Here is a 21,845-nt window from a genome sequence, read left to right on the forward strand (position 1 = left end):
CCCTGTACATACCAGTTGTGGGAGTATGGGTTCGAGTCACTTCTGGGGTGTGAGTTTTCAGTTATATATATATATATATATATATATATATATGAATGAAAACTCACACCCCAGGACTATTCGCATATAGTCCTGGGGACCATTCAGGCTTGTTCGCATATATATATATATATATATATATATATATATATATATATATATATATATATATAAAATACTTAGAGGGGGACTTAATAAGGTGAAAAAATAGGAAATTAAAAAAATTAATACCAATGGAATAAGAGGACGGGAATTTTAGACAGATGAACTATACCAATAGAAATGAAAATTTTGTTTAGCGACAGACTAGTAGGAAATATAATAAAGTATACGAGTATGTTGTAAAAGCCAACTCCTATAATTGCAATAGTAAATATAATATAGGAATACGTCGGGGAGACATTGCGCTGTACAACCGGCAAATGAAAGGCGAGGTCAGAGAGCTAAAGCTCGATCATGCACACTCAAATAGGTGAGTACACAGACGAGAAATACAGAAGACGGAAATAATACCAAATTAAAGGTATTATATATCTAGGTAAAGATATCTATTATATATTTATATCTTATGTATCTAGATATAAAGGTATTATATATCTACCTGGAACATTATATATTTACAATATGACAAGTCATTATATTTAACTAGGGTTTGGTTGGTCATTTAAATATCACGTGACTATGAAATTGACTAAATTTTGTTGAATTATTGATATATATTTTTCACTTAGGTGCCATGGCGGCTCCGAGGCGGGGCCCACCCGGCCGCACAGGTGGGAAGCACTTGTCTCTGCACGAGGTCACGTACTCGTGTCCCTGCACGTGGTCACGTACTCGTGTCCCTGCACGTGGTCACGTACTCGTGTCCCTGCACGTGGTCACGTACTCGTGTCCCTGCACGTGGTCACGTACTCGTGTCCCTGCACGTGGTCACGCATTCGTGTCCCTGCACGTGGTCACGTACTCGTGTCCCTGCACGTGGTCACGTACTCGTATCCCTGCACGAGGTCACGTACTCGTGTCCCTGCACGTGGTCACGCACTCGTGTCCCTGCACGTGGTCACGCACTCGTGTCCCTGCACGTGGTCACGTACTCGTGTCCCTGCACGTGGTCACGTACTCGTGTCCCTGCACGTGGTCACGTACTCGTGTCCCTGCACGTGGTCACGTACTCGTGTCCCTGCACGTGGTCATGTACTCGTGTCCCAGCACGTGGTCACAATCATTGTCTTGTCTACGTGAACCTACGTGCCTTACCCCTGCTCGCCCTTATGCACCTGCTAATTGTCATGCACCGCGTTTCGTAAAATGCACTTCCCTTTCGTTGGTTTTAAATTGTCAATACCCCCAGAGTTGTGTTGAGGCGCATGGTGTGTAAAATGCCCGCGATTATACCCCCCACCCTGGCCCTCGCCCGCGATACTTTTTCCTCCCACGTGTGAGTTGTTCCGCCTCTGTGGCACCTAAGGTAGTGTGTCGTGCACGTAAGTATGAGCAGATGTGTCCTTGCACTGAAGATACCCCGAAGAAACTATTTCACACGCTGCAGAGCCTGGACGGTGTCGTTCATGGGAGCTATTGATTCACTTCGGCCAGAGGCTGGTACTTCGCAGGGCCCGCGAGGTACTTCGCAACGCCCGTCGAGGTACTTCGCAACGCCCGTCGAGGTACTTCGCAGCCCCCTCGAGGTACTTCGCAGCCCCCTCGAGGTACTTTGCAGTGCCCGTGAGGTATTTCGCAGCCCCCGCGAAGTACTTCGCAGCCCCCGCGAAGTACTTCGCAGCCCCAGTGAAGTACTTCGCAGCACCCGCGAGATACTTCGCAGGGCCCGCGAGGTACTTCGCAGGGCCCGCGAGGTACTTCGCAGGGCCCGCGAGGTACGCCGCGACCCTGCGGCTGGACAAGTTGATGGGCGGTAGATCGCCAGATTTGTTCCCAGGCATGTTGTATGTTGGCGTTGATGGTACAGACTGTCTGCCGGGAGTAACAGTGAGCCTATGTGACGGAAGTGACAGTGAGCCTGTGTGACGGAAGTGACCGTAAGCTCTTGGGGTGTTTGAAAGTTTATTATTAAGTATGGTATTTTCTCTGATGTTTGGTCACTAAATCACCATCGGTGAGGTATTGTTAAATATCTTCAAATTCCCGCCGTTTTGCCATTATTATTTTTATTTTCCCGAGGGGGGGGGAGGGGGGGGGGGAGGAAGAGTTGATCTTTCAAGCAAGAGAGTTGTTTATTGGTGGGGCCAGATTCACGAAGCAGTTACGCAAGCATTTACCAACCTGTACATCTTTCCTCAATCTTTGTCGGCTTTGGTTATATTTATTAAACAGTTTACAAGCATGAAAACTTCCCAATCAACTGTTGTCATTGCTATAAACAGCCTCCTGGTGCTTCGGAGCTCATTAACTGTTTTCATTTGTAAACAATGCCACCAAAAGATTGTGAAAAGATGTACAGGTTCGTAAGTGCTTGCGTAACTGCTTCGTGAATGTGGCCCCTGGACTTTACAAGTTCACTCGATCAGCGTTCGTCACAGTCGTGATCATTTTCTCATAGTGCCATGTCGACAATTTCAGTTTTCAGACTCCGTTCCGGACTTCAGGGATTCCTCAGGAACTCTTTTTTTTTTCATTTCATAAATTATATTACTTCCCCCAAACGGTGCCAAAGCGAGTGTTAATTCATTAAAGCAATATATATTAAATTAACGAGTTTCCGAAGTGGTAAGAAAGAAGGGAAAGCTAAGTGCTAGGCATCAACAAGTTTCTATGGCAAATAAAGAAAGTAATTATTTACAGAGAACCACGACTAGGAGTAATATGACAAACGTAAGCGTGGACTCACGAGTACAAAGACAACTAAAGAACTGGTGGAAGGAAATGATTGGTTACATATAAAGAGGACAGTAAAATGTCAATATTTCGATGCCTCTTCCAGCCAGATACTGACTTATTTTTTTAACAAGACGACATTTGATCTATTCAGCAGACAACCAACTGACAGGATGAATCTTACATGCAACATAAGAATAATCTTTTTCTGAAATGTAAATTAATATTATGTGGATTTATGTATACTTAAGTCGAGATAAGGTTAAGTAAGGTGTTTTGGCTACGTTGATGTAGTGTGTTTCCAGGATGAAAGCGAACGAAGCACCATTCCAGTCGTGGCCTCGAACCTGTTGACTGTAGGTGGACATACTGACGTGTGTGTAGATTTTATTAACAAGAAAGCACTAAGAATATTTCCAAGCAGGAAGGTGGGCACCCAATCAGACAAGCAGGCAGGCTTGCAGACGAAGCGGAGCAGAATAATTAAGTCAGTATTTGACTGACACGTTGTGAGCCTGACAGTCTTTTGTTTTGATGTTGGTCTGCAATAATTACACGTAGGCGCATGAGTGGTGTTCACACCTGCTTACCGTAAAATACCCAACTAGTATAGAAAATACTTGCGATGAGAAATACGTCTTTTGCCAGTCAGAAACGTAACTAGTCTTCGAGATTCATACAATATGCTTCCAAGCAAACACTTACAAAATTCAATATGAAATGAAAATGTCAAAAAAAATCAGCTTAAAATCAAAACACAAAATTAGAACATTAGTAGAAGCTCCTACTGATTCTCATTGATACCACACGCTAATGTGATTTCTTTTTGTACAGAAATTAGATTATTCAATCAAACTTTTACGATTAATTTGTTTGAGCAATCAGTGTGCTCAAAGTTGTATTATAATTTTAATAGGTTTATGAAATAGGTAATAGATACGTACAGTGGCAACTGAACTTGGAGATTGACTAGTGATACTGTAAGTAAATGTTGAGAATTATTGTTATTGAGTATTGTGATTTGACTGCAGTAGGCTATACGTCTCGAGCTTCCATTGTATCGCGGGGACGGTAGAAGTATTTGGATATATTTGCTTTTGTCTGGATCAGTTACAACTACAAGTCTTAAATTATTACAACGCAACGCTTTGGATAAATCCTCATACGAGAGGCTGAAGACCTTGTTTGTGAGCTCGTTAATTATTTCGTTAATTGAATGAGGTTCTGGCGGTTGAAGTGCACCGCTACGATTAGTCTCACACCAAGGAGGATTACGAGTGATTTGTGGAGCGAACTATTAATAAATTAGTTAAGATGCCGAGGCCTCCGCGGGTAAGAATGTTGACCGCCGAGGTAAACATTAGGCTGCCTCCCCGCCTGATGTGTATATAGCTGGGCTCTCCTGGCGCCTCCTACATCTGACTCCCTCCCACCCCTGGTGCCTTCCATACCTGACTCCCTCCCACCCCTGGTGCCTTCCATACCTGACTCCCTCCCACCCCTGGTGCCTTCCATACCTGACTCCCTCCCACCCCTGGCGCCTCCTACATCTGACTCCCTCCCACCCCTGGTGCCTTCCATACCTGACTCCCTATCATCCCTCTATCATATTCAAGTTTGTAGCTTCCTGAGGTCAAACTTCTTGTTCTTGGCTGCCCACTGCTCGGATTCGTATAGCTTAGGACCGGCGTTGTCTAAAATGACACTTAAAATATGAAATGTAAAGTTTTGCATTGTTAAAAACGTGAGAATATTTACTTCTTTACATTAGATGATCATATACTGCAGTCGGTAAAATTTGAGATAAATATTTTGAAGTGCATTAGCCTCTGAATTAAAATCAAAAGCCCTTACATTGTTGAGACCAAACATTGTTGCAAATATATATTCAGACTGAAGCATATAGCCTTAGATTTCTTGCATATGTTTATCAAAGTACTGCACACCTTAATTGGAAGTCAAAATACATAATTTTTTTTGTCTTGGGGTAGCATAGATTTTGGGGTTAGGTGCCCACCCGACTCTAGAACCCGTGTGAATATGCTGTTTATGAAAAATGCTTGAATTGGAATTCTTTACTAATAAAATCCAAAACTCATTATTAATTTTGAGTATTGCCGCATATTCTCTGTAATCATTTTGCAAAATGTAAATCAATTCACTCCTTGGAGAGATGACATATTCCCCGCATCGCTACCATCGCGTGATAGCCTCACCAACGCCTCACACCCTCTTGCAGGAAATTAGAAAAAGTGAAAGTCTCAGACGTTAACCATTTTTTCCTTGCTGTATCTATCGCAGTACTGAATTATTGTGTGAGCCCCCTGATCAACCTGGATGATTCATGTGGTTGGCAGAGGCTGGAGACGCGCCGAGTACTAGTCGCATATTTTGTCTATGTTGATGACAACAATTCTTACTTGCACCTACTACACATGGCGTGAAGGAAATATTGTACGCGCCACGTTCATAATAAAATTCAAGGATCATATATTGTTTACAATTTAACTGCTGCTTTATATTGAGCTTTCTCGAGATATCAGAAAGTTTTGTTCGCGTTGGCATTTGTTGCACAATAGTGAGCAAGTGATGCTTGATTAGATCACATCCTTTAGGCTCTCAAAACCAGTAGGACAAAAAGCGTTCTTCCAGATGTATCAGAGTAAAGTTATTGTAATGATTCAGTCATTGAAAACAGTCTAGTTTTCAACATGTAAAGAAGAAAGAGGTAGTATTGTATATAGGTATTGAAATATGGTAGCCTACCGAATGTCGGATGTGTGGGCTGGGTGTCAGATGTGTGGGCTGGGTGTCAGATGTGTGGGCTGGGTGTCGGATGTGTGGGCTGGGTGTCAGATGTGTGGGCTGGGTGTCAGATGTGTGTGTTGGGTGTCAGATGTGTGTGTTGGGTGTCAGATGTGTGTGTTGGGTGTCAGATGTGTGTGTTGGGTGTCAGATGTGTGGGCTGGGTGTCAGATGTGTGGGCTGGGTGTCAGATGTGTGGGCTGGGTGTCAGATGTGTGGGCTGGGTGTTAGATGTGTGGGCTGGGTGTTAGATGTGTGGGCTGGGTGTCAGCTGTGTGGGTTGGGTGTCAGATGTGTGGGCTGGGTGTCAGATGTGTGGGCTGGGTGTCAGATGTGTGGGCTGGGTGTCAGATGTGTGGGCTGGGTATCAGATGTGTGGGCTGGGTATCAGATGTGTGGGTTGGGTGTCAGATGTGTGGGTTGGGTGTCAGATGTGTGGGCTGAGTGTGAACTCTTTCAGCTACGTTATTGTGACTACGTCTGCGCATGCTTTATGTTATTCATTATATATATATATATATATATATATATATATATATATATATATATATATATATATATATATATATAATATCACTTAAACAGGAAAACAGCCATGCATTTTTTGTTGAACTATTTTGTAACTTCAAAATCTGCGAGAGGTTAATGGAGGAATTAAGTGTTGGGCTTGCATAGCCAAACATGGATGTCAAAGGCAGAGGTGGCGCCCCGCGGGTGCTGCGAGGCTCCAGACATATGCAGCGTGGGTGGGTGTTAGAGGCAAGGGGAGAGGGGGTTTATGGGGCAGGTGAGGGGAGAGGGGCAGGTGTGTGTGGGGGATGGTTTGGGAGCGTGGTGGTGGAGGGGTGTAGCCCAGACCAGCCGCCTCGTCCAGTTTATCACTTCGACTCGCTCCCTCGACCAACGATCCTCGACGCTCGATCCTCGCTCCCTTGACGCTCTTGGTCCTACAAAATGGAAACACTGCTTAATAAGTGACACGATTCGATTTTTTGCTGATGTTGACCGCTATGTGACAAGTGGCTTATCTCAAGTGAGTGACCTTTCACGTCCTGTCCTGCTATGCCTGAGAGACAAGTGTACCATGCAAAATATTTATAGTATACAAAGTTAACTTAGAAATTGAATCAAACCAAAACCGAGCTTGTTATACAGTCAAATTCATATAATTTATGAATCGGGTATGAGTGAATGACAACTGAGTGAACTATAAACGAATAGTTCGTTTGCCCGAAACGCTGTGCGTACTAGTGGCTTTGCAAGAATGTATATACTGTACTATCCAATGTATTCTCACAAACCCAATGTACCTTCTTGTATATATATATATAAATAAATAAATAAATAAATAAAATTGCCTCTTAATCTGTGATGTATGAGGCATATGGAATATATACAAGCCCATTACTCCTAACACACGGCAACAAACACTTAATATAGGGTACTGCACATCATATTAGCAGCTGTGAGGATATTCGGGCATAGGTGTCTCAAGCAACATTTCTTGTGCAGGCGTTGGCAGCGTGCGTGAATGACGGTAGCTCAGCCCTGCCTCAGATATTCTTAGCTGTGATCTAATCCTTCAGCTGTCGAGAGCTATTCTCTCCCATCCATATCACCCCCGTGGACTACAACTGTCAGTGAAGACGGTTACATAACAAAGCTACGTGCGTTTAGAAGACACACATCGAGGTGATAGTCCAAACCGTAATCCGCCAGACTCTAAACACTCGTAGATATTGTGCATACAACATTCAATAGACTACACGTTATTGTGATGTAAATTAAAAGTTTAAATCGCCACGGAGGAGGCATTATTTAATACATAATTTATGATGCAAATGGTATCGGAACTGGATACCTTTTAGGCCTAAGCTTGTGAAAGCCCAATGGTCCACTCATCTGTTAACAATGGGAAGTCACTCCCACCTAGACTGCATTACGGTGGTTTCGAAGCCCATGTTATAGGTACTGCGATCATGGAGCTCCAGTAATGAACACATTCATAGGATTAGCTACACCAGGTCATAAGAGGCAGAGGCCACGCAGACAATGACATGTTAAGACTATGTAAACACTTGCGAGAGCGCGAACATGCAGACACTTGCGAGGGTGCGAACATGCAGACACTTGCGAGGGCGCGAACATGCAGACACTTGCGAGGGCGCGAACCTCCAGGCTCTGGCGAGGTTGAGTTTACCTGCGCTGGCCATTTGAAGCCTAAGATCAACCCATCCTCTCAACTAGTATGTCGCGATTTTGTAATGTTACCATAATCAACGCCCATTTGCTCACAAATATACATGTTTTATCGGCCTTGTTAGGTTGATTGCTTGGGTTCATACATTTTCGGTTGGGCTCAAAGGTTGGATAATTTACAGAATGGTGCACAAAGAAAATGGGCTGTCTATCTTGAGTCTAGTTGGTTGTTCGGTTTTGCATAGGTGCCTCTCTTCTTCCCTACAGCAGTTCCTTTGTCACTGCTCAGACGGTCCGGACCTCGCCTGCACTGGCGTCACTTTACTTCATCGATGCCCTACTGGTTTCATCTTTGTTGTTATAGATTCAGCTACTGGGAACAAGTTCCAAGTAGCACGGGCTATGGTGAGCCGTAGTGGACTTACCTGGCACAGGAGCGGTGCTGTGTGTGTTCTTCTTCATCTTCTTCTTCTTCATCTTCATCTCACTCGCTGTTTTAAGCGACTTCTTGTGTGCAGCGACATGGCGCCTTTATAATTTTTTGCTACATGTGGTCGTGGAGTTCCTCCTAGGTTCCTCTTGGGACCCTTGTGTGAGTTTTTAGTGCATCCTTGTCACCCGGTGCCTCGCTGCCCGTTCGTGGGTTTTGCCCATTTGTTCTTTGGTACTCTGATTTCGCAATTTCAACACTGTTCAGCTGATGTCTGGCAATTTTAATAATAGTGATTCTCATTGTTCTGAATTTATTTCCCACTCAATATTTATATTGTTGACAAATTTGCAAATGATGCTGTTCAGTCTTGTTTCTTAATCGTTTATATGTACTGTATTGTAAACGATGGAGGTCCAAGGACAGAGCCCAAGGTCACTCCACTTACAGGTTTCCCACTCTGACTTTTAACTATTCATGTTTACTCTGCTAAGGTTTAACCTTAGGAAAACCTCATTACAATCCTAAAGTGTATATATATATATATATATATATATATATATATATATATATATATATATATATATATATATATATATATATATATAATATATAATATATATGTGTGTGTGTGTGTGTGCGTTTATTTACTATTTGTGCCCGTAGAATTGAGCTATTAGCTCTTGGACCCCGTCTTACTAACCAATTTATTTTTCGTCTTATGTCTACTACATATATTTCTCTCTTAACACACACACATCCCCAACAAGCAGCCCACAATAGCTGCCTAACTCCCAGGTACCTATTTACGGCTAGGTGAACAGGTGCATCATGGTGAAAGAAACTCTGCTTATTTGTTTCTGCCTCTGCCGAGGATCGAATCCGGGCCCTTAAGACTACGACCCCAGAGCGCTGTCCACTCAGCTGCGAGGCCTCTTCCCCCAAACGAGGCGAGGCACACAGTATGTGTACTCACCTATTTGTGCTTGTGGGGGTTGAGCTCTGGCTCTTTGGTCCCGCCTCTCAACTGTCAATCAGCTGGTGTACAGGTTCCTGAGCCTACTGGGCTCTATCATATCTACACTTGAAACTGTGTATGGAGTCTACCTCCAGTACATCACTTCTTAATGCATTCCATTTGTCAACCACTCTGACACTAAAAAAGTTCTTTCTAATATCTCTGTTGCTCATTTGGGCACTCAATTTCCACCAGTGTCCCCTAGTGTGTGTGCCCCTTGTGTTAAATAGCATATCCTTATCTACCCTATCAATTCCTTTGAGAATCTTGTATGTGGTGATCATGTCCTCCCCCCAAACTCTTCTGTCTTCCAGCGATGTGAGGTTTAATTCCCGTAGTCTCTCCTTGTAGCTCATACTTCTCAGCTTGGGTACTAGTCTGGTGGCAAACCTTCGAACCTTTTCCAGTTTAGTCTTATGCTTGACTAGATATGGACTCCATGCTGGGGCTGCATACTCCAGGATTGGCCTGACATATGTGGTATACAAAGTTCTGAATGATTCTTTACACAAATTTCTGAATGCCGTTCGTATGTTGGCCAGCCTGGCATATGCCGCTGATGTTATCCTCTTGATATTTGCTGCAGGAGACAGGTCTGGCGTGATATCAACTCCCAAGTCTTTTTCTTTCTCTGACTCCTGAAGAATTTCCTCTCCCAGATAATACCTCGTATTTGGCCTCCTGCTCCCTGCACCTATCTTCATTATATTACATTTGGTTGGGTTAAACTCTAACAACCACTTGTTCGACCATTCCTGCAGTTTGTCTAGGTCTTCTTGAAGCCTCAAACAGTCCTCTTCTGTCTTAATCCTTCTCATAATTTTGGCATCATCCGCAAACATTGAGAGAAATGAATCTATACCCTCCGGGAGATCATTTACATATATCAGAAACAAGATAGGACCGAGTACAGAGCCCTGTGGGACTCCACTGGTGACTTCACGCCAGTCGGAGGTCTCACCCCTCACCGTAACTCTCTGCTTCCTATTGCTTAGGTACTCCCTTATCCACTGGAGCACCTTACCAGCTACACCTGCCTGTCTCTCCAGCTTATGTACCAGCCTCTTATGCGGTACTGTGTCAAAGGCTTTCCGACAATCCAAGAAAATGCAGTCCGCCCAGCCCTCTCTTTCTTGTTTAATCTGTGTTACCTGGTCATAGAATTCTATTAAGCCAGTCAGGCAAGATTTACCCTCCCTGAACCCATGTTGTCGATTTGCCACGAAGTCCCTTCTCTCCAGATGTGCTACCAGGTTTTTTCTCACGATCTTCTCCATCACCTTGCATGGTATACAAGTTAAGGACACTGGTCTGTAGTTCAGTGCCTCTTGCCTGTCGCTCTTTTTGTATATTGGGAGCACATTCGCCGTCTTCCATATTTCTGGTAGGTCTCCCGTCTCCAGTGACCTACTATACACTATGGAGAGTGGCAAGCAAAGTGCCTCTGCACACTCTTTCAGTACCCATGGCGAGATCCCGTCTGGACCAACAGCCTTTCTAACATCCAGGTCCAGCAGGTGTCTCTTGACCTCCTCTCTCATAATTTCAAACTCTTCCAAGGCCGCCTGGTTTACTTCCCTTTCTCCTAGCACAGTGACCTCACTTTGTTCTGTTGTGAAGACCTCACAACAGACCTGTTGTGTGTGTGTGTGTATTCACTTAGTTTCACCTAGTTGTGCTAGTGGGGTTGAGCTCTGCTCTTTCAGTCCGCCTCTCAACTGTCAATCAACTGTTTCTACTACTACTACTACTACTTTTTTTTTCTCCACACCACACACACACCCCTTGAAACAGCCTGTGACAGCTGACTCCCAGGTACCTATTTACTGCTCGGTAACAGGGGCATAGGGTGAAAGAAACTCTGCCAATCGGACAGTGTGTGTCTGTCTGTCTGTCTGTCTGTCTGTCTGTCTGTCTGTCTGTCTGTCTGTCTGTCTGTCTGTCTGTCTGTCTGTCTTACAAACTGGATGCTAAATTTAGTCAATGTTTGCAAGAAATGAGCTCCATCTCATGGGCATGTGTGTGAATGCCATCATGTATTTGTGCATGTTCTGTTTGTCTCTATTTCATACAGTATCTCTCTTGAGATGTGACTTGTATTAATGCTGAGAGTAGCTGGGCTAGGAGTGCACTGCTTTTCCAGGTGGCCAAAGGGTAATCAAATACAGTAGACAATCTGCAAAAAAATAAAGTGTAATGCAGACAAGCAAGTCTAAAAAGTCCTGAATACAGTACACTTTCTTAATTAGTGTTTATCAAGTGAAGTGGAATTGCTACATTTATACAAGAGGAGGATTTTCTGATACTGCAATCGCACAAGGAAAATTACAATTGACCATGCAAAAATGATAAAATATACGTTTTGTTTCCTGCAGAACCTCCAGTGTCTGAAGTTCCATCAATCATGCCTGTGGTACATCAAACAACGAGGGAGGAGAGCCATGTTACCTCCAGCTCGTCATCTACCACCATGTTCCAGAAAAGCACCATCATGGAGACTAGTCATGTCACAAAAGTGGTCTCCTCTGATGGTGCTGCTGATGAGAAGAAGCACAGCATGTCTGCCACTTCCACTTCTCATGTGAAGACAGCTACAGGCCAGCCAACTGTTGAGGTGACAACTTGACATTTTTCACTAATACAAGTTGATTGATATTCTGGTAGATTTGCTATCATTTGAGATTTGTAATGAGAATTATACCTGTATTTTTGTTTTAAGTTAATGTGTATCTGGCAGGTCCATGGTGCCCACTTGCAAGAGATGAGGCAGGAGGGAGGTGCCCCACCAATAGTCAGTGATAAGGTTAGAAACTTGTTCATGACATTTAAATATTTTAACAGGATGATCTTTTAACGGGTTACTAAACATAAAGATTAATCTTAGAGTAGACTACTGTTGTCTTTACCATTCCTTGCCTGACCATAGAATATAAAATCCCCATAATTCTTAAATATTTTTTGTTTTAAAATTTGTAAACTACATATGATACTATATAATAATAATAATAATAATAATATTAATAACAATGATAATACATAATTTTATTTATGCAAAAGTACCTATGTAGATAATACATGAACAGTGGAGAATTTAAAAGTAAGAAAAGTACAATACATTAAGCCACTAATATGCAGAACCTTTCAGGTAAAATGTAAAAATAATTAGGGTAATAATACAGTATACACCCTGTATAAGATTAATGTGGGGGAGGGGTGTAATACTTAAAACTAAATAAAATAACACACACACACACCAAGTAAAAGAGATGATATGATCGCTACATACAAATTTGTAATGGGAATCAATGAGACCTGGAACTTTAAGAATGAGAGGTCATAGATTTAAACTGACGAAAAAGAGCAGCTGAAGAAATATAAGAAAATTCACTATCGCGCACAGAGTGGTAGACGGTTGGAACAAGTTAAGTGAGAAGGTGGTGGGGGCTAAAACAGTCAGTACAGTAGTTTCAAAGCATTATATGACCGAATTCTGGAAAGACGGGACACCACAAACGTAGCTCTCAGCCTGTAACTACAGTTAGGTAATTACACTTAAGTAATTACAACCAAATCCCCTAAATATTAAAATAAGTATTCACACAGTAACACTTTCCAAACCAACACCACCATCACTACATAATATCTCTCTCTCTCTCTCTCTCTCTCTCTCTCTCTCTCTCTCTCTCTCTCTCTCTCTCTCTCTCTCTCTCTCTCTCTCTCTCTCTCTCTCTCTCTCTCTCTCTCTCTCTCTCTCTCTCTCTCTCTCTCTCTCTCTCTCTCTCTCTCTCTCTCTCTCTCTCTCTCTCTCTCTCTCTCTCTCTCTCTCTCTCTCTCTCTCTCTCTCTCTCTCTCTCTCTCTCTCTCTCTCTCTCTCTCTCTCTCTCTCTCTCTCTCTCTCTCTCTCTCTCTCTCTCTCTCTCTCTCTCTCTCTCTCTCTCTCTCTCTCTCTCTCTCTCTCTCTCTCTCTCTCTCTCTCTCTCTCTCTCTCTCTCTCTCTCTCTCTCTCTCTCTCTCTCTCTCTCTCTCTCTCTCTCTCTCTCTCTCTCTCTCTCTCTCTCTCTCTCTCTCTCTCTCTCTCTCTCTCTCTCTCTCTCTCTCTCTCTCTCTCTCTCTCTCTCTCTCTCTCTCTCTCTCTCTCTCTCTCTCTCTCTCTCTCTCTCTCTCTCTCTCTCTCTCTCTCTCTCTCCTCTCTCTCTCTCTCTCTCTCTCTCTCTCTCTCTCTCTCTCTCTCTCTCTCTCTCTCTCTCTCTCTCTCTCTCTCTCTCTCTCTCTCTCTCTCTCTCTCTCTCTCTCTCTCTCTCTCCTCTCTCTCTCTCTCTCTCTCTCTCTCTCTCTCTCTCTCTCTCTCTCTCTCTCTCTCTCTCTCTCTCTCTCTCTCTCTCTCTCTCTCTCTCTCTCTCTCTCTCTCTCTCTCTCTCTCTCCTCTCTCTCTCTCTCTCTCTCTCTCTCTCTCTCTCTCTCTCTCTCTCTCTCTCTCTCTCTCTCTCTCTCTCTCCTCTCTCTCTCTCTCTCTCTCTCTCTCTCTCTCTCTCTCTCTCTCTCTCTCTCTCTCTCTCTCTCTCTCTCTCTCTCTCTCTCTCTCTCTCTCTCTCTCTCTCTCTCTCTCTCTCTCTCTCTCTCTCTCTCTCTCTCTCTCTCTCTCTCTCTCTCTCTCTCTCTCTCTCTCTCTCTCTCTCTCTCTCTCTCTCTCTCTCTCTCTCTCTCTCTCTCTCTCTCTCTCTCTCTCTCTCTCTCTCTCTCTCTCTCTCTCTCTCTCTCTCTCTCTCTCTCTCTCTCTCTCTCTCTCTCTCTCTCTCTCTCTCTCTCTCTCTCTCTCTCTCTCTCTCTCTCTCTCTCTCTCTCTCTCTCTCTCTCTCTCTCTCTCTCTCTCTCTCTCTCTCTCTCTCTCTCTCTCTCTCTCTCTCTCTCTCTCTCTCTCTCTCTCTCTCTCTCTCTCTCTCTCTCTCTCTCTCTCTCTCTCTCTCTCTCTCTCTCTCTCTCTCTCTCTCTCTCTCTCTCTCTCTCTCTCTCTCTCTCTCTCTCTCTCTCTCTCTCTCTCTCTCTCTCTCTCTCTCTCTCTCTCTCTCTCTCTCTCTCTCTCTCTCTCTCTCCTCTCTCTCTCTCTCTCTCTCTCTCTCTCTCTCTCTCTCTCTCTCCTCTCTCTCTTCCCCCCCCCCCCCCCCCCCCCCCCCCAAATATATAAACAACAAATTGCAGGTAAAGGATAATATCCAGAGGTTGAAAATGGGGAAACAGATACGGAAAATGAAAAGGAAATGTGTGAAACATTAAATGAAAAGTTCCAAAGTGTGTTTGTACAAAATGAAATCTTCAGAGAACCAGACACAATAAGAATTCCAGAGAACAACATAGAGTGGATAGAGGTGTCTAGAGATAAAGTGGAAAATATGCTAAAGGAGCTCGGGAAGAACAAAGCAGCTGGCCCAGATGGCGTTTCACCATGGGTTCTGAGAGAATGTGCATCTGAGCTCAGCATTCCACTTCACCTGATCTTTCAGGCATCCCTGTGTACAGGAATCGTAGCAGACGTGTGGAAACAGGCTAACATAGTTCCAATCTACAAAAGTGGCAGCAGGGAAGACCCCATCAATTATAGACCTGTATCATTGACAAGTGTAATAGTGAAAGTATTGGAAAAGCTAATCAAAACTAAATGGGTAGAACACCTGGAGAGAAATGATATAATATCAGACAGACAGTATGGTTTTCGATCTGGAAGATCCTGTGTATCGAATTTACTCAGTTTCTATGATCGAGCCACAGAGATATTACAGGAAAGAGATGGTTGGGTTGACTGCATCTATCTGGACCTAAAAAAGGCTTTCGACAGAGTTCCACATAAGAGGTTGTTCTGGAAACTGGAAAATATTGGAGGGGTGACAGGTAAGCTTCTATCATGGATGAAAAATTTTCTGACTGATAGAAAAATGAGGGCAGTAATCAGAGGCAATGTATCGGAATGGAGAAATGTCACAAGTGGAGTACCACAGGGTTCAGTTCTTGCACCAGTGATGTTTATAGTGTACATAAATGATCTACCAGTTGGTATACAGAATTATATGAACATGTTTGCTGATGATGCTAAGATAATAGGAAGGATAAGAAATTTAGATGATTGTCATGCCCTTCAAGAAGACCTGGACAAAATAAGTATATGGAGCACCACCTGGCAAATGGAATTTAATGTTAATAAATGTCATGTTATGGAATGTGGAATAGGAGAACAAAGACCCCATACAACCTATATATTATGTGAGAAATCTTTAAAGAATTCTGATAAAGAAAGAGATCTAGGGGTGGTTCTAGATAGAAAACTATCCCCTGAGGACCACATAAAGAATATTGTGCAAGGAGCCTATGCGATGCTTTCTAACTTCAGAATTGCATTTAAATACATGGATGGCGATATACTAAAGAAATTGTTCATGACTTTTGTTAGGCCAAAGCTAGAATATGCAGTTGTTGTGTGGTGCCCATATCTTAAGAAGCACATCAACAAACTGGAAAAGGTGCAAAGACATGCTACGAAGTGGCTCCCAGAACTGAAGGGCAAGAGCTACGAGGAGAGGTTGGAAGCATTAAACATGCCAAAACTAGAAGACAGAAGAAAAAGAGGTGATATGATCACTACATACAAAATAGTAACAGGAATTGATAAAATCGATAGGGAAGATTTCCTGAGACCTGGCACTTCAAGAACAAGAGGTCATAGATTTAAACTAGCTAAACACAGATGCCGAAGAAATATAAGAAAATTCACCTTCGCAAATAGAGTGGTAGACGGTTGGAACAAGTTAAGTGAGAAGGTGGTGGAGGCCAAGACCGTCAGTAGTTTCAAAGCGTTATATGACAAAGAGTGCTGGGAAGACGGGACACCACGAGCGTAGCTCTCATCCTGTAACTACACTTAGGTAATTACACTTAGGTAATTACACACACACACACACACACACACACACACACACACACACACACACACACACACACACACACACACACACACCCCCCCCCCCCCCCATCAAACTACACATCATATTACATCATTCTTCTCCATCACCCCAATGATATTGTGCCCCTGGAAATTAGTAGGTATTTTATTGACCAAAACTATAAATTTTATACAATCCCAGACTTGGATTCAAAGTGTTATCATGAAGTATAATTTAATCTTGCTCAATTAAATTTAAGTAAATGGCCTTTCTTGGTGCAACCTAGTAAGGGTTTTTCATTACACTTAATGCTTCATTCTTACATTTATTAAACAATGTTTTCAGATGAGTCTGGTAAAAAGGGAAGGGGAAGTAATCACTCATCACATCAGCCAAGATTCTGGCACTACTGCAATCTTGCCTCCTGCCAAGAAAATAGTTATATCTAAGAAGAAGTCAATGCCAGCAAGATTTGTTGCTCCTCTTCAAGGTGTCATTACCAAGGAAGGTGACCAAATCATATTGGAATGTCTCATTGATGGTAAGTTTTCAATTACTGAAAGGTAAAATTGCCAGCCATTGAACATTGGTGCTAAAATATCCTATAACACGTACTATATGATAATTATTACATTTTTGTTGGAGAAAGGAAGCCTGTGTGTGTATATATGCAGTACTTTAGTCTTGTATTAAATTTTCCGTAAGGTGAATTACTGACTCTTCCCAGGAAGCAACTCTACAACAGTTGTTGAACTCCCAGGTACAGTATCTATTTACTGCTAGGTAAACAGAGGCATTAGGTGAAAGGAAATGTGCCCAGCCAGTTCTGTCCCTATCGGGATCCCTGATTGCGAGTCGAGACTGGAGGTAACTGTACTACGAGACCAGAGTATAGCATGAAGCTATACAAATGTCTTGAACTCCTTAAATATACACTAAAAAATATTAAAATATGAAAAGTATATAATATAAACCATATAATGTAAATTTTTCTTTGATTCTATGGTTCTTACAAAAGTCATAGTACTTTTTTTGCATAAGAAATTATAGGGTTATATTTGATTTAATTTAATCACTTTTGTTTTCAGGTAGGTTTATAATCCCTAAATACAGTGGCACCTCTAAAATCAGGATTGTCATTATAAACCAAAGCTAAATTTGTGAGAAATTTAGGATTTTCAAAACATTGCCCCTTTTCTGCTACTTATATCTGAATATTGTATTTTGAAATGTTCTAATAGCAAATGATTCACGACAAACTCGAAATGAAGACTAGATTCACGACAAACTCAAAATGAAGACTAGAGATTTTGTTTTAACTACATTATGCTCGATAACATTCCTTCACCACCACCTCCGGGGTTCATACGTGAACCTACATAAGGGTCCTGCAGCACAGTGGTCTACATCCTCGGCTCACAATTCAGAGACCTGGGTTCATTTCCTGGACAGAACAGAAATCCGAACATTTCCTTTCACTTAATGCTTCTGTTAACTTTGCAATGAAATGTATACCCAGAAGTTAGGCAATTGTTGTGGGGTGCATCCTGGAAAAGGTTGGAAGCTGGCCAATAAGGACTTCAATAAGCCATATTACAGGCTTCCTATCCCTGACAAGGAAAATTTTGTAAAATCATTAAAATCTCAGCAGTGTTGGTAAATTTTACTAAGCAAAATTATAATTTCATCTTGTCGTATGATGGGCATCAACTATAAGAATCTGCTGAAAATTGCTATCTTGTTCTGATGAATTGAAAATCCGGATGTTAACTCTAAAAATTCTGAATTTTAGATCTGTGATCCAGTAGCAAAATTGGTCCATTATTTACTGGAATTTATTATACTATGGTTGTGTGGATTTGGGAGGTGCCACTGCACATTGTTTCTTAATTTAACATTTTCATTAAAAGGTCACCCAGACCCAGTAGTGACCTGGACCCATAACGGTGGACCACTTAGCAATGAAGCTCAAGTGAAGACACACCTTAACAAGACAACTGTGATCATTCCAAGAGTGAGCCAGAAGCATTCTGGACACTACACCTGTCTCATAGAGAACGAAACTGGCTCGGCTCAATGTACCTGTGATGTCATCGTTAAGAGTAAGTGCCATGTTTTGGTTCATGTGTTGCATTAGCGTGTGCTTTTCTTACGTGAACAATTTATATGGTAAACATTTGAATCTTTTCTGTCTCAATATCATCACTGCCTCCTACTTCCTCCTCCCCCTACTCCTCTTCCTCCTCTCCCTACTCCTCTTACTCATATTCCTCCTCCCCCTCCTCCTCCTCCTACTCTTCTTCCTCCCCCTTACTCCTCTTCCTCCTCCCATTACTCCTCTTCCTCCTCCCATTACTCCTCTTCCTTCTCCCATTACTCCTCCTCTTCCATCTTTTCATTAATGTCCAAGCTAAGATGACCTTTTCCTTGCTACAAAGTGTTGTATAATAATGATTATATTCTTTATTTGGGAAGATGGTATAGTTGGTTTTGTAAAAAAAAATTGTGCTAATATATTCATATTAGAACTGGATAGCTTAATTGATATGGATAAAGTAATAAGTTAGGTAAAATCTCACAAAAGCCAATGATATAGTATACGTAATATTTTGAGGAAGTCTTAAGGCTAACATAATAATTGTGGTATACAGTACATGGAAAATTTACAATGATTTTGAAGCTAAAAGTACCAACATCAATCTTAAACAAAGTACTTGAAAGTAACTGATATATTATAATTAGCATCTAGGCATATATTAATGTTAAGATTTTAGTGTTAATTATATAACAGTATTACGAAGTTAAGGTTATGATAATACATTCTGATGGAGTTATATTTAGAAATAGTCATATGTGAATTAGTAGGTTAATACTTCAGATTAGATTTAGGAGAACAATAACAAGATGGGGTACTACAGTGAAGAAATTCATTCCTTTGTATTTCATTTGATTAATGTATATGATGTACCTGGATGAGTTTTTGGGAGTTCTTTTACTTCCCAAGCCTGGCCTGGGACCAGGCTTGACATGTGAGAGCTTGGTCCAACAGGCGGTTGCTGGGATCGGCCCGCAGGCCCACATACCCACCATTGCCTGGGTGGTCTGGCACTTTTGCAGATGCAATACTTTACATAATTAGGAAGAATATTCCATATTTTAGGTCTTTATTTGGATGGTACATTGACATAGTCAAACCCAAAGTAGGTGAGAGAGTACCTATATCTTATGCTGTGTTCATGGCTTTTGTTATATCCCTTCCAGAAGAGTTTGACATCTGCGTTAGTATTTGAGTATAGGCCTTTGTAATTAAAATGATCACAAGACAATGGTTGTGTTAATTATGTTCAGTGGGTTTGAACAAAGGGAGTTATTTGTAGTTTGAAGAAATCAGTTGTTGTTGTTCTGATTACTGCTTCTTGGCTGGTGATGATGGGTTTGATGTAGTTTACAGTGGTTATCTATATGCACAGATACTGTTATTGAAATAGTACAATACTTACTAAGATGGAAAGGCTCTGCAGATTAACCAAACAAATTTATTTGTTATTAAATAGTATTTTTTAACCATTACTACATACAGTAATTTTATTTTATATCACCTTTTTTTATACAGAGACTCAGTTTCCACCTGTGATTTCAAAAAGGCTGCAGCCTGCTGTGGTGGGTGTGAATGAACGTCTCCATTTAGAGATTGATGTTACTGGTACCCCTTCACCACAAGTGTCATGGACAAAGGATGGCCAACCACTTAGTGCCAATGAACATATTGCTTTGAAATCAGAGGGTACTAGGCACTTGCTAATAATTCAACAAGGTAAATATTCTGTGTTTTTTTTTCTTTTGTAATTTATTATAATTTTGTTTATGTGATTTGCCTAATGTCCACCATGTTCAGAGGCTGTGGATATAATATAATACAGGATATAAACATGTAAATTAGAAATCTGTGGCTTGTGGAAGATTTCCATTCTTTACAATAGTTTTCAAGCTGTACAGTATTATGAACTGCAGCAATATCTTGGTCTATACAGCTTTGGCAGGTAGGTGGTCCCTTGAATTTATTACCCGGTAAGTGAAGCGCATCTCCTGTGATCTGTCTTAAATTAAGGTGTGTTGAGCTTGAAACTGTTGTTAAAGGTTCTGGGATCAATTTCTCCATGGCCCAGTCTCTGACCAGGTCTCATGGTTGCTGGTTTGATCTTCCAGGCTGCTTGATGTGGCTGCTCACAGCCTGATTGATCAAGTATCCTCTGAAGGTGATTGTCATCTTCTTTTATTTTAACACTGCGAGAGGTCGGCTTGCTATGCCCAGTATGTGTAGGTAAAGTGTTAAAAACTCTCGGGCCTTCTACTTTTCAGTAGGGCTATTTTGCACATGCTGCCATGCCTTCTGGTCTCATGTGGAGTGATTTCTGTATGCAGATTTGGAACCAGTCCTTCTATATCCTCATACCTTTCTTGGTATGAAAATTGACTTCATTCAGGAAACATTTTAATCATTGATAAACTTTTTCCATATAAATAATGTGTTTTATACATGAAGTTTTCATGGTTTCCACAGTAGGAAGACAAAATAATTTGTGCAGTTGTATAATCTCTTAACTGTCTTTTGAGTCAAAGGTTTTGTATTATTCTTAGATTTTTTTTAACTTTCTGAGAAGCTTTTAATGGCTGGTGGATTATTACAGCAACAGCCTTCTCTGTTTCATTCCATTGCAATGCCATGCCGTCAGTACATTAATTACAACGTGAACTGTTATATCCTACATGTTAGTTCAAGTATTTAGTATTAAAGAGCATTTGCCAATTTTTTGACCATTTGTCAAAATGGTAATTTTCCTTGCAGAAAATTTTGCAAGGCTGCAATATCATATCCACTTCCCATTTTCTGTAAATCTTTGTATTATCAATAAATTTGATGATGTAGTTTGGGATATTATTATCATCAGTGTTATTGAAGTATACATACTTGAATGTAGTACTGTAATGCAAAATAAGTTGGGCATAAAATGGTTCCTTACTACACTCTGCTCATTTCATTTTGGACAGCTCTCTTCTTTATCTAATTTAACTATTGTTTTATCCATTCAGATAATATTTAATGATTCATTATGCTTGTAATTTCGGAGCCAATCTGTCATGTAGTAGTTTATCAAAAGTTTCTTAAAATTCTATGTACATTGCAATCCAGGTTTGAATCAGGTATATTATAGTACAGTACTGTATTCACCTAATTGTATTCATGTAGTTGTGGTGAATACAGTACTTACTATATCTGATTCAAACCTGGATTGCAATCAGTACTGTACTGTACTGGTATTGTGTTGTAAAATGCTGGCATAAGCACACTAAATTGAAATATACATAACTCATGAAAAAATTAGTATTCACAGTGGTCTTTTCAAGTTATGGGCAATAGCACGCTGCTATCATACTGCTATTAAATTTCAGCTGATTGGTCCTGGGTTTGGTTCCCAGGCAGGGCAAGATGTTTGAGCACATTTCCTTACATATGAAGCCTCTGTTTAGTCAGCAGTAAATAGGTACCAGGGGGTTACTTGGTTGCCTTTGTATACATCTTAGAGTAGAA

General features: G+C 41.5%; 1 protein-coding gene across 18 annotated transcripts in view; it reads left to right on the forward strand.

The window, feature by feature from the left end:
- The window catches only part of sls (sallimus), a 601,134-nt gene that overhangs the window by 219,487 nt on the left and 359,802 nt on the right, over nt 1–21,845 (forward strand). For 17 of the 18 annotated variants that reach the window (XM_069317090.1, XM_069317072.1, XM_069317078.1 and 14 more), the window contains exons 33-38: nt 771–812; nt 11,702–11,940; nt 12,064–12,129; nt 16,601–16,796; nt 18,166–18,357; nt 19,869–20,069. In XM_069317090.1, coding sequence (XP_069173191.1) covers nt 771–812; nt 11,702–11,940; nt 12,064–12,129; nt 16,601–16,796; nt 18,166–18,357; nt 19,869–20,069 — 936 coding nt within the window. The remainder of the gene's footprint in view (nt 1–770; nt 813–11,701; nt 11,941–12,063; nt 12,130–16,600; nt 16,797–18,165; nt 18,358–19,868; nt 20,070–21,845) is intronic. The other variant, XM_069317075.1, reaches the window with a different exon arrangement.

The sequence above is a fragment of the Procambarus clarkii genome, chromosome 86 (genome assembly GCF_040958095.1).
Source record: "Procambarus clarkii isolate CNS0578487 chromosome 86, FALCON_Pclarkii_2.0, whole genome shotgun sequence".
NCBI classification, from domain to species: domain Eukaryota; kingdom Metazoa; phylum Arthropoda; class Malacostraca; order Decapoda; family Cambaridae; genus Procambarus; species Procambarus clarkii.